The sequence below is a fragment of the Mesoplodon mirus genome, assembly GCF_964341445.2.
Source record: "Mesoplodon mirus genome assembly, chromosome: 17".
Taxonomy (NCBI): domain Eukaryota; kingdom Metazoa; phylum Chordata; class Mammalia; order Artiodactyla; family Ziphiidae; genus Mesoplodon; species Mesoplodon mirus.
Window position 1 is genome coordinate 63,361,036 of NC_138993.1, and position 13,377 is coordinate 63,374,412.

The 13,377-nt window shown below is 40.1% G+C and overlaps 1 protein-coding gene across 1 annotated transcript in view; it reads left to right on the forward strand.

The window, feature by feature from the left end:
• GPC6 (glypican 6) overlaps positions 1–13,377 on the forward strand; it is a 1,085,358-nt gene that overhangs the window by 964,730 nt on the left and 107,251 nt on the right. The window contains exon 5 of the mRNA XM_082602502.1: positions 9,359–9,489. Within this exon, the coding sequence (XP_082458628.1) occupies positions 9,359–9,489 (131 nt within the window). The remainder of the gene's footprint in view (positions 1–9,358; positions 9,490–13,377) is intronic.

Sequence of the window (13,377 nt, forward strand, 5' to 3'; positions counted from 1 at the left end):
AGGTCGGATTGGGTACGTGTGGGACCTTGGTGACAACTTCAGTGTTATCCAATGAGTTCTGATGGCGCTCAGTTGGGGGCACCAGGGGTGGTCATAGGCGGAGCTGCCAAGGGGGCAGAGACCAGCTTATGAAAGGCCTTTCTTATGCTGGGCTAAGAGGTTCAAACTTTATCCTGAAGGCACTGGCCACCTTTAGAGCAAGACGGTGGCCTCATCAGATTTGCATTTTCAAAAGACAGCTCTGCTGGCAACGTCAGGGAAGAGATTACAGAGCAACAAAGCCAGGAGTTGCGGAGAGTGATTAGTGTGAAGAATAAGAAATATAGTCCGGAGAGGGATACATATTCTGCCTGTTTGGCTGTTCTTATGAATCAAAATTCTACAAGTGAAAATGTCTTAACTGTAGAATTGCCTTAAAAATCAAAAACAAACAAATGTTTTAAAACTCTTTCATTTTGGTGGTTCCAGGGAGGAAGACGTTTCTTAAAATGTATTAAATTACACACTTTAATATGTGCGGTTTGTGTTACATCAGTTATAGACCTACAGGGCTGTAAATTTTTTTAGTTAAAATTGTCATTAATAAGAAAAAACAAAAAAACAGAAGAGACTCTAAAAAGGGTGTGGACCTTCTGACTAGGGAAGTTCAGATTCTCTACTCTCAAGGCTATACCTTCTCCTGGTTATTCAGGTCCTGTCTGCCTGCAGCTGTAGTGTATCCCTCAGTCACCCTAGCTGGGCTCTCTTTCCAGGCCTCTCCTGAAACTCGGTCCTGTCCAAGATCTCACGAGCATTTTAATTAATTGATTTGAGTGAAAGCAAAGGTCGTGTATCCTCCGTGTGCCCATCACCAGAAAGCTACAGTGCAAAGCAAAGCCTTCTAATACTTCCGTATCATGATAGGCTCATAAAAGAGCCTACATATAAACACTGAAGCAGGTTTTGTAGTAGTCGTAGTCGTAGTCGTAGTCGTATTGATGAGTAACTGGGTACCAGTGAATGAATTTACCATGGTGCTTTTTAAATTGCTTGATTTTTTTTTGTTAACGCTTTTGTCTGCTTCTCTGTGGGAAAAATATCTTGGTTAAGCTAAAACAATGGTGCTGCAGGTTTAAGAACGAGTAAGCATTGCTTCTAAAGAAAAGCAAAGTGGGCGCTATGGACTTCTGATAAAACAAGCAAGTAGATTGTGCTTATAGGTTTCATTTTTCAAAGAGTAGATTATTAGGACAAATTTAAAAGACTTAGAATTTTGAAAGGACATGTTATTATCTTAATTCAAACTTCCCTCAAAGAAAGACAAAACTTTTTTTAATATTCATGTATTTCATCTTTGTCAGTTCAAAAAGATTCTAAACGTCATGAAGTTGGCAACCAAGGACTGCTTCTGTGCCGACCCCGCCCACCAATACATAGTGACGCGGTGACACTCTTTGGCACATAACAACTATTCGTTAGGTTAAGTTGAGCTTCTTTCAATTGAATTTTCATTTTTTTCCAGCTTTATCAAGATGTAATTGACATATAACATTGCATAAGTTTAAGGTGTACAACGTAGTGATTTAATACACGGATATGTAGCAAAATAACTATCACAACCAAGTTAGTTAACACATCCATCACTTCACACAGTTAGCATCTGTGTGTGTGTTTAGATGTGGCAAGAACTTTTTTTTTTTTTTTTTTTTTTTCTTTTGCTGTATGCGGGCCTCTCACTGTTGTGGCCTCTCCCGTTGCGGAGCACAGGCTCCGGACGCACAGGCTCAGCAGCCATGGCTCACGGGCCCAGCCGCTCCGTGGCATGTGGGATCTTCCCGGACCGAGGCACAAACCCGTGTCCCCTGCATCGGCAGACGGACTCTCAACCACTGCGCCACCAGGGAAGCCTGAGAACTTTTAAGATTTACTTTCTTAGCAACTTTCAAGTATTCAATACAGTTTTGTTAAGTATAGTCACCAGGCTGTACACCACATCCCCAGGACTCATTCATATAACTGGAAGTTTGTACCTTTTGACCACCTCAATCCATTTCCCCTCACCCTCAATCCACAACTGAATTTCCAAAGTTATTTCTACTCTATTGTTACTTACAAAGAAGATTAATAATGTCTCATTTTTTTAAAAGTGTTTCTCTTCTTGCCTCCCCTAAAAAACATTTTGAAAATCATTCTCTTCCAGGTTAAAATCAGTAGCATTCAACCATGTCATTTCTGATTTTACATCTCCTTTTTTCAAAAAAATAAATTTAGAAGATATATCTAATCATATGAAATCCTACTTAATATTTATATCCTAGTGGAACAAAACCTTTGGGAGTCCCTGCAGAAAGATAGTTTTAATTCAATGCCATCCATAGATCAGAGATAACATCTGGTTTTTTGTGTCAGAGGGTTTGCTCTTCATAAAGTCAGGTACTTAGAGAAAAGTCCAGATCTTTACCTTCTTCCAAACCTGCCCTCTCTCTCCCTCTCTCTCATGCTCGCATCCCAGGAGAAACATATCTGAATCTGAGGCTAGCTGCTGTGCATTTGGCGTACTTTAACGCTGTATCCAAACACAGTGCAGGCTTAGAACAGTTCTTTTTGTATATTGCCTTTAGGGCAACGTTTTATTTTTTTCTTGATGATTACAGTGGTTGGAAACAGGGGTTACATCAATAATGTTAAATTTGTCAAATAGTAATTGACTAGGGTTCTGAATAATTTGAGTCCTGTCAAATAAATTATAGGAAAAAATATCTGAGTATTTTGTAAATATGGTAATTTGGCTGCTCCAGTTTTCTATTGCTACAAAATAAATTATCCGCAAATTTAGCAGCTTAAAATAACAGCCATAGTAATGTAAACCACGGTACAGTGGATCAGGAATTTGGGAAGACTCAGCGGGCTGATTCTTCTGCCCCATGTGGTGTTGACTGGGGTCACTAGGTGGTAATCACCTGGCAGATGGGCTGGTCTAAATGGCCTCACTCACATGTCTGGCACTCTGGCAAGAGTCTTAGTCCCTTGGAGCTGCTAAAACAAAAGTATCATAGACTGAGTGGCTTAAACAGAAAACATTTACCTCTCACAGTTCTGAATGCTGGGAAGTCCTAGATCAAGGCAGATTCTGTGTCTGGTGAAGCCTGCTTCCTGATCCACAGATTGCCATCCTCTCACTGTGTCCTCACATGATGGAAAGGACAAGGGAGCTCTCTGGGTCTCTTTGATAAGGGCACTAATCCCATCCATGAGGGCTCAGCCCTCATGACCTAATCACCTCTCAAAGGCCCTACTTCCAAATACCTTGGGGATTAGGTTTCAACACATAAATTACGGTGAGGACACAGATATTTTGTTTAAAACAGCAAGGGTGGCCAGACATCTGGGCCCAGTGGGGACAGTTCCCTGGAGTGCCTATATGTGGCCAGCCCAGCATGATGATCTCAGAGTAGATTCTCACAAGAGAGGAAGTAGAAGCTGCAGTCTCTTAATTACCTGCTCTGGAAACTGACAGCATCCCTTCCACTGTATGCTATTAGTCACAGCAGTGACAGAGCCCACCCAGATTCACGGGGATGGGACATAAACCCCACCTCTCAATGGGAAGTGAGTCAAAGACTTTGTGGTGATCTTTAATGGGCAAAGGGACCCTTTGTGAGAAAATAATACAGTTTTGTATCTCTCAGTAATGAACTCACCCATCAAAAAGCAGTTATTATCAAAACATTAATTTAACATACAAAAGAGCACCAGCTATACATCTTACAGTCATCCTGTGCCTTCTACTCCCTTACTCCTCACATCAATTGCTGGCAATACTTCCACCAAAATATCTTGTCAGATGGTCATCTCCTTTCTGCTTCCACTGCCTAGAGATAGTGCCTTATAGAAGCTAACGTTTGTTGTATGCCAGGCATTGCATTAACTACTTTACAGGAACCATCTCATTTGATTTCCTAATGTACCACTATTAGGTAGAGGTTGTCATAATCTCTACTTAATAGATGAAGAAAATGGGCCTCTGTGTATTAAGTGACACATATTATCTCTCAGGCATTTCGTGGACAAACCCAAATGGAAACCCAGGCACCTGAGTCCATCTAACCAGAGTCAGGTTTCCTCACTCCTAACCAGAAAGTGCATGCTGATGTGGGCAGAATGCCTTGACCCAGAGGTGTAGCTTTACCTGCAGGCTTTGAGGGGACACCTTCTTGCTGAGCTGCTATACATGTCTCTGGTATGCTAACAGGGTCATCACATCTCTCTGTGCATCAGAACCTCATGCTGAGATACCAGTTACTTTTAATCCATCCAAATGTCATTCTACGTTTAGAAACAAAAGTTATGTATACTGCTTGAGCAAGACAATAGTCCTTTGCTTAAAGAGAAACAAAACATGGACAACACAGGAGATATGTATAGAAAGGACCAGCTGATCATTAGTTGACATACTAGAACTGCCCTGGTTTAATTGGCAATAGATAACAGCTCCAAGAGCACAGTTAAAAATAAAGTTCCAAATATTTCAAAATGTAAATGGCATGAAGATAATTAAGATAGTGCAGAATGGCAGCCTCTGGAGGAAATTATGGCCGTGTTGTGACTTAACTGGTTTCAGAGAAACTTACTAACTACCGCCTTGGTGTCATAAAAGTATTCTGTGTTTTCTTTGCTTTGGAAGGAGAGAGAGGCATGGCTTCCCCCAGCCCCAAAGGAGAGAAAAGGTTCTCCTGACACCTGGGGAGCTTGACTGGTGACAGACTTGCCCAGCAGGTGGGAGGCAAACTGGCCAAGCAAGGATGCGCTTGGCTGCTCAGTGGACGCAGATGGACCACACACACCCTCTTGCCATCTGGGGTCTGGGGTCCGAGGAAGAGCCACCATCCGCTTGTAGGCGTGTTCCAAGTCCCAGGGCTGAGGACTCTGGCCTTCCACTGCCACTTTCTCACCTTGTAATGTGTCTAAACTAGACTCCTAAACCCAGTTGCTGTGATCATGACCCTTTATAGTGGAAATGCAAAATATTAGAGGAATTTTCTGGAAAGCTGCTTTTCTTTTTGTGACCCTGGGGAGTCCAGTCATGTACATTTAGAACAATGGAACAAGGGAATCGATTGAGGGGAGGGATGGTTATATTGTAAGAAGACATGTATTTTTTTCTACTTATGGTCGTCAATATACCAGTTATTTGTGTAGGTTTATCTGGCCTTCTATCAATTAACTTATTTTCACAAAAAACGTTGAGTTAGAAAAATATAAGCCCAGGAAACCACTATTTATGTCCCTCTGCCAGTCTTCCTCTCATTCTAACCAAAAACCTGGGTATGGCTATAATCAGTGCATACATGTGATTTTTTTTTTTTTTTTCTGTACGCGGGCCTCTCACTGTTGTGGCCTCTCCCTTTGCGGAGCACAGGCTCCGGACGCGCAGGCTCAGCAGCCATGGCTCACGGGCCCAGCGGCTCCACGGCATGTGGGATCTTCCCGGACCAGGGCACAAACCCGTATCCCCTGCATCGGCAGGCGGACTCTCAACCACTGCGCCACCAGGGAAGCCCACATACATGTGATTTTATCCAAATGTTTCCCACACAGTTTTATCTGAGCTTTTCCAGGAATTAGAAGAATGCATGTATTTCTTTATAAAAGCAATATAGTGCTTTAATATATTCGGGTACATTTACACTAGTTAATGATTTATCAACAGGTAGTTTGATTGATTAATAAGAACTTCTGTAGTTGATCAGCACAAAGTCATTACTATTCTTTCTGTGTGTGTGTTGGGGGGGGGACACATAACATGAAATCCACCCTCTTAACAAATGTTTAACTGTACAATACAGTATCGTTAACTGCATGCACATTACTACTCTTAATGATGGTTCTGAGGCTTTGAGCCAATCTATATTGGCCTTTGAGTCTTCAAAGGAGACTCTAATTTTACTTATTAAAGTGATTTTTTAGTGTATTTTTAAAAACTTAAACCAGATAGCTTAAAGTAGCATATTCCGACTGGTGATTTAAATTAAAAGAAAAATAAATACATACATCTACATCTAAAAATGTATCACCTTAAATTAGTTTGTATAACAAAGCAAATGAATTGAGATAAAGAATGGAAATTCAGGGCCAACCAATCTGAGTAAATGTGGCCATCTGATTACATGTTTAATGTACAGGATCATCAGTAGGATGGCCATTTTCCAAGGCCAAGCAGGCAACTGCTTGGGAGAGGGTCACCACTCCAACCACTCCCATGGTTGGAGTCAAAAAAGAAAAGCTGAGTTTGCAGACCCCAGAAGCTAAAAGGTGAGCTCTGTGGTGGGAGAGGAACAAGGAACCAAAAGATTGAAATCACCAAAGAGAAATTCCTTGACTTTAGGATACGAATTGAACAGCTTTTTGCCTTACTTATTGAAAGGAATGTCTGGTAGAGAAGGGGCTGTTTTAATTTAAAGACAAGAACCTTCTCAGAGATATTTTAGACCCCATCTTTTCCCACTGTGACAGTTTGCTGAGTCCTTCTGATCCAACCCAAAGCTCATCCTTTTTGCCCAGAGCGCTACTGCCTACAGACTTCCGGTAGAGCTAATGTTATTACTACAGCAACTCAACCCATTCATGTTGGATAAATATACTGTGATAGACCAGTACTCTTCATATAATGATTTATGCAAATACTTGTCTAAAACACACAATTAAGTGTCCCATAGTTATCAGTTCCTTTAACTGCATTTGTTGGATAACTCCATAGGACCAATTCTTTTTCCTGTACAAAGATTCCTTGTTCTTCTAGCAGAATACACCCGTCTAGAGAAACTTGCTCATTCATCATAATTAATCTTCATCAAAAAGCCTGTTGGACAGTCTAACAGTAAAGGGGATTATTTTTTATAAATACACAACATAGATATAAAGATATAAAAGAAACAGCACAGCTCTCAGGCCACCTTTTAAAACCTTAAAGGAGAAAACATCTTTAATATCAAAATACTGCAACCCAACAAGGTGCATCCTCTGTCCATATTGCCAGATAACTAGGTCATTAAGATCCAGAGAAATTACTACTTTTGTTATAATATCCTGATGTAACATACACAGATAGATCTGCATTAAGGGAAAAATCAGCAAATTTGTTGTTAGAATTTTCTATGAGTCCTTGTTTACACTTAAGTTTTTCATGTGACTTGTGTCCATGAGAAAAATATGGGACCGAGTACGGGGGATAGGGGTGGGATAACGGGACCTCCCTGACACTCAAGTGCTGCCCTCGATGCTTTTAGTCTCGTTCATTCCATAGGGAGGAGATCAAAGACCCAGTTATGAGGTCTGGCTGAGAAAGCCAGTTGATAGTATAAAAGCTGATGTTCACAAAGCCTGATGTTCTTTAAAAATGTGACTCTGCTTCCCAGACAGCACCTTCTTATAAAAATTCATCTGTCTTAAAAGTTTTCTCACTTGCCTGATTCATAACTACTTATAACCCTGTAAAAAATTTTGATGGTGGCCCTTGGTTGAGCATGGTAGGATATGTAATAAAAATAAAATTTGGTTTCCTCACACTAATACTAAAAAGCAGCTGCTATAAACAGCATGTTACATTAATAATATATTACATTTAGAAAGCAGATTATCTGTATGGTATATGATATCTGTATAGTATATTTTCAGTTGCATTCTTAAAATATTCATGCTCAGAGGAAAAATAAACACAGGGCATATACCAAACTGTTTATAGTGTTATTCTGGGAAGTGGGATTGTGGGTGTATTTCTCTCCTTCATTTTTCTTTTCTGTATTTTCTAAGTGTCTGATAATAAACATGTATTATTTTGAAAAGGGACAGCGTTTTAAGATTGGCTCTCAAGAGCTTTAACAACTGAAAAATGTGAGGGCTATTGCGTCTCCATGTTAAAAGTCTAGGCTGCCCCATCTAATATGGTAGCCACTGGTCCCAAGGGGATATTTTTAATCATATTTAGATTAGTTAAAGGCAAATTACTTTATTAACCATTTAATTCTTCGATCACATTAGCCACATCTCAAGTTTCAATAGCCACATTTTCACCATCACAGAAAGTTCTAGTTGTCAGTCCTGGTGGAGAAAAGTTACCAAACTATGCCCTGGATGCTAAGAACAAAACTGGGCCAGTTTGCAAAGGAATGGGCATATTGCCGCTTATGCCACTCACCATAGACGCCGGGAGACTCCTCATCCCAGGTCCCTTGTATACACTTCTCTAATCTTTGGCCCAGTAAGCTCAGAGATTTTTCCAACAACCATCCAGCTGCTTAGTGGCAGGGTTGGGAACCCAGGGCAACTCACTCCTAATTCACAGCTCTTGCCTCCATATCACTATTAGCATCTTCTCCAGAAAACTAAAGCTTCCCAAGCAGTATTTTAGTTCAGTTCAGTTCAATATAATTTCATAGACATTTTTTTTTAAAAGGGCTTCAAATACTTGGCTTTTTATTTATTTATTTATTTATGACTGTGTTGGGTCTTCATTTCTGTGTGAGGGCTTTCTCTAGTTGTGGCAGGTGGGGGCCACTCTTCATCGCGGTGCATGGGCCTCTCACTATCGCGGCCTCTCTTGTTGCGGAGCACAGGCTCCAGAGGCGCAGACTCAGTAGTTGTGGCTCATGGGCCTAGTTGCTCCACGGCATGTGGGATCTTCCCAGACCAGGGCTCGAACCCGTGTCCCCTGCATTAGCAGGCAGATTCTCAACCACTGCACCACCAGGGAAGCCCTCATAGACATTTCTTGAAAGCTTACAATGCGATAGGCACCATAATAAGCCTTGAATATGCAAAACCAAGTAAGCGAAGTTTCTCTATTCCCAGAGGGTGTCAAAGTGTTAAAAACAGAAGGGCATGCTAGGTAGAGTGACAGCACCAAGGAGGGACAGGTCTGTCCTTCTTGCGAAATCCAGAAATGCTTCATACCCGCAGATATGCTTAAGTTGGGTCTTGACGATAGCACATCCCCCAAACTCTCACATTTACATGTCTTCAATATTCTCAGTTTTCTCCATACTCCAGAAGAAAAGAGGTTAACTCCACTTTTGAACCAGACCTGATTTTTCTTTAACTTCACTTGAAAGAGTTAGGTATATTCAACTCTCTTAATTTGAACTTATTTTCTCATTTTCAGGCCTGGTTCTATATATGTAAAATAATTTTAAGTCTTCAAATGAAATAAAATAAAATACTCATATAAGACTGAGTCATCAAATCCATTTTGAACTATATAAAGGCAAATACAAAATTTGAATGAGTGGTCATTTTTCAGCCGGTCATGTGGGAAATGTTTAAATGCAGGTTAGAAGCTGGGGTTCCCAGTTCTCAAATAAATCATGTTCCTGTGTTTTAACAGATGCAATGCTCTTGGTGGCAGAGCGACTGGAAGGACCATTCAACATTGAATCAGTCATGGACCCAATAGATGTCAAGATCTCTGAAGCCATCATGAACATGCAAGAGAACAGCATGCAGGTGTCTGCAAAGGTATTTGCCTTAGTCATTTGTCTGCTAATAAAGAAAGTGCAGTAATCTGAAACTGAAGTAACTGGATATGTTGGCCAGGATTATAAATTCTAATACCTTGTCCGTGAGCTTTTCCTGTCCCGTGACAAATTTGCTACTTCATTATAACTGTCTAACAAAATGGCATTGAGAAAGGAAGCAAGCTTTTAGTTTGCAGTTAATCATGAAGAAATTATTGGCTGCTAAAAAGTTTTGGAGAGCCCCAAGTATATTGACTAATCCCTCACATTTGTGAGCAATTTGGGGGGAATTTTCTTTTTAATGGTTGAAATTTCTGCACACCCTCACCCTGTTCTCTCTCTCTAGGAACTTCTAATTATGTCTTCAGCTGCACAAACCAGGCAAATGCTCTCTATATTTGTTTGCTTGTAAATTTTTAAACATTCCATCTGACTTCCTTTTTTAAGACTATAATGTAACCCTAATTAATGAATCTTCAGAGGAAAACACCCCTTTGTATGAAGTCGAACACACATTTTTTTAAAATAGTATATTTTTATAAATCAAAAGAGATGGAGATTCTGGGTTTGCAGCTGCAGAACACAAATATCAGGAGTACAATTTTTTTAATTTTTAAAAAATTTTTATTGGAGTCTAGTTGCTTTACAATGTTATATTAGTTTCAGGTGTAGAGCAAAGTGAATCAGTTATACATATATACACTCTTTTTAAAATTATTTTCCCATATAAGCCATTACCAAGTATTGAGTAGAGTTCCCTATGCTATACAGTAGGTTCTTATTAGTTACCTATTTTATACATAGTAGTGTGTATACGTCCATCCCAATCTTCCAATTTATCCCTCTCACCCTTACCCCCTGGTAACCATAAGTTTGTTTTCTACATCTGTAACTCTGTTTCTGTTTTGTAGGTAAGTTCATTTGTACCCTTTTTTTAGATTCCACATATAAGTGATATCATATGATATCTGTCTTTCTCTGTCCGACAACTTCACTCAGCATGACAATCTCTACGTCCACCCATGTTGCTGCAAATGGCATTATTTAATTCTTTTTGATGGTTGAGTAATATTCCATTGTATATATGTACCACATCTTCTTCATCCATTCCTCTGTTGATGGACATTTAGGTTGCTTCCATGTCCTCAGAATGGGAGAGAATATTTGCAAACAATGTGTCCGACAAGGGATTAATCTCCAAAATATACAAACTGCTCAGGCAGCTCAATATCAAAAAACAAACCAACCAAAAAATAGGTGAAAGATCTAAATAGACATTTCTCCAAAGAAGACATACAGATGGCTAAAAAGCACATGAAAAGATGCTCAACATCACTAATTATTAGAGAAATGCAAATCAAAACTACAATGAGGTATCACCTCACACTGGTCAGAATGGCCATCATCAAAAACTCTACAAACAATAAATGCTGGAGAGGGTGTGGAGAAAAGGGAACCCACCTACACTGTTGGCGGGTATATAACCTGGTATAGCCACTATGGAGAACAGTATGCATGTGCCTTAAAGAACTAAAAATAGAGTTACCATATGATCCAGCAATTCCATTCCTGGGCATATATCTGGAGAAAACCATAATTCAAAAAGACACATGCACCCCAATGTTCATTGCAGCTCTATTCACAGCAGCCAGGACATGGACGTGCACAATTTTTATTTGTCCCCACCCAGCTGAGAATAAATAGGACCTTCCTTAAGCAAAATTTAGAAGTTTGCAGTGAGTCTCTGATCTTTTCCTTCATCACCCCTTTTATCCACACTGATGACTACACAGTGCCCTTCTGTTCTTTTCACCAGTCTCCCTGTCCTGAAACACTAAGCAAATCTGCATCAGTCCTTTCAACCTGATGACGGAGTGACTGCATTTTAATTGAAAGTCATTCAAAAATATGTCAGGCAAAGAGTTACATGTTTAGCTTTCTTCAATTTTTAAAATCCTTTGTGGAAAAGATTTCAAATATAATCAAAGAGAAGGAGACAGGTGGTAGGGAAAAATTGCAGAGCAGAAAGAAATCCATGGAATCTGACCAGGTCTCCTTGGCTGAGTATGAATCAAACTAGCTTTGGACTGAAAGTAGGGTAAGAAAGAGTCTGGCCTGGGCCCCTTTTTCTCTCTCCTTGGGAGACAGATGGGCTGAGAGTTTCATAGGCCTAGTTTCGGGTTTTAGTGAGCTTGGGTTAGCCTGTGTAAAGAAGGATGCTCCAAAGTGCCATCACCTATTGGGGAAATAGCACATTTGGGAGTTGCATGAAAAGCCATTTTCTTTCTTTCCCGTGAAAGAAAAGCAATTATCTATCCCTCTCAAATCTATTGCCTAGAAACCAATTAATGTTGTTGTGAGAGGCCAAATATCCCAGCAGTGCTTGAGTAACCAGGCTCAATGGTAACTGATGTTCAAAACAGCCCTAGAGAAGAGGGCATGAAAACACAAAAATGTCTGTGGTTTGAGAACATCACACACTCCTTAGAAGCAGAACTTTCCATTGGTATGTGTGCACACGTGTTCAAGTCAACTTTTGCTATTAAAAATTCTCTAAGAGATCAGGTGGACTCTCTTTCATACCAGAATGCAGATGAGACATTTTTATGGAAGTTGTCCAACCACATTATAATATTATGGCTGTTAATAAGGCATGCACTTTGAAAAAGACACCTTTCATTGTAAGAAATATCTAAATCAAGAATAGAAATAATGGGAAATTCCCTGGCAGACCAGTGGTTAGGACTTGACGCTTTCACTGCCATGGCCCAGGTTCAATCCCCGGTCAGGGAACTGAGATCCCACAAGCCATGAAGCGTGGAAGAAAGAAAGAAAGAAAGAAAGAAAGAAAGAAAGAAAGAAAGAAAGAAAGAAAGAAAGAACAGAAATAATGTAGGGCATGTAAGAGTACACTCATGAGAGGATACAGTCTGGAGGATCATAAAACAGTAGTACCAAAAATCTCAACTAAGCTAGAAACCAAAAAAAAAAAAAAAAGAAATGTATTTGGTAGTCTTGACCTAGAGAGAAGGAGATGGAGTGAGTTTAGGGAGGGGAGAGAGGAGGGCAGCTAAGCTCTGTAGGAAAGAGGGATGGGAGACAGGGTCTCATCTAGGGGACAGTATGGAGAAAGGACCAAAGCCAGCCTTTAGTATGGTGGAGAGGTTGTTAATTAGGGGGTTGAAATTTGGATAACTTTAGCAGGAAACATCAACAGGATCTGCTGATGGAATGGACATGTTCTGAAAGAGGTTTTATTTCTTCAAGGGAATGGAATTTGGAAACATGTAGTTTCATTTTCCACATAAGCCACATCCATGAAATTATGCATGAACTAAAGTCTAAAATCTACATTCTAGCTAAGAACTGGATGGTTGAATTTTTTGGTTGAATTTTTCCTTTTGCCAAGGAACCCTCAGTCATTGTTGATAAACAGTCTTATCAAATTTGAAATTCTGGATTTCCAGACTTTGCCTGGAGCATTCGCATAACCAGCGACTTTGTTAATTTCTGATAGCAGAGCTTCCGGTGAGGCCAGAAGCTATTCCCTAATTGGGGGGCCAGACACCCTGAGGGTTGTAAAGCTCACAAATTAAAATGACTTTTTACTCCAGGATACGATGGGCAACTTCTCCTTGGAAAATCATTTACCTTATTACAGCAGTTCCTGATGGAAGTCATTCCCAGAGGCTCATTGAGAAAAGCAGCAGTGTTTATAACTACAAGCTCATATGGGTTAAACGCTTACTGCCAGGACTGTACTGTGCTGTACATGGTTTATATTACATAATATTTATAACAGTGCTTGTGATGAGACGGATCTTCCCCCCTTATCTTCCAAATATGGAAACTAAGCCTTAGAAAAGTGAAGGAGCTTACAAAGGGCTCA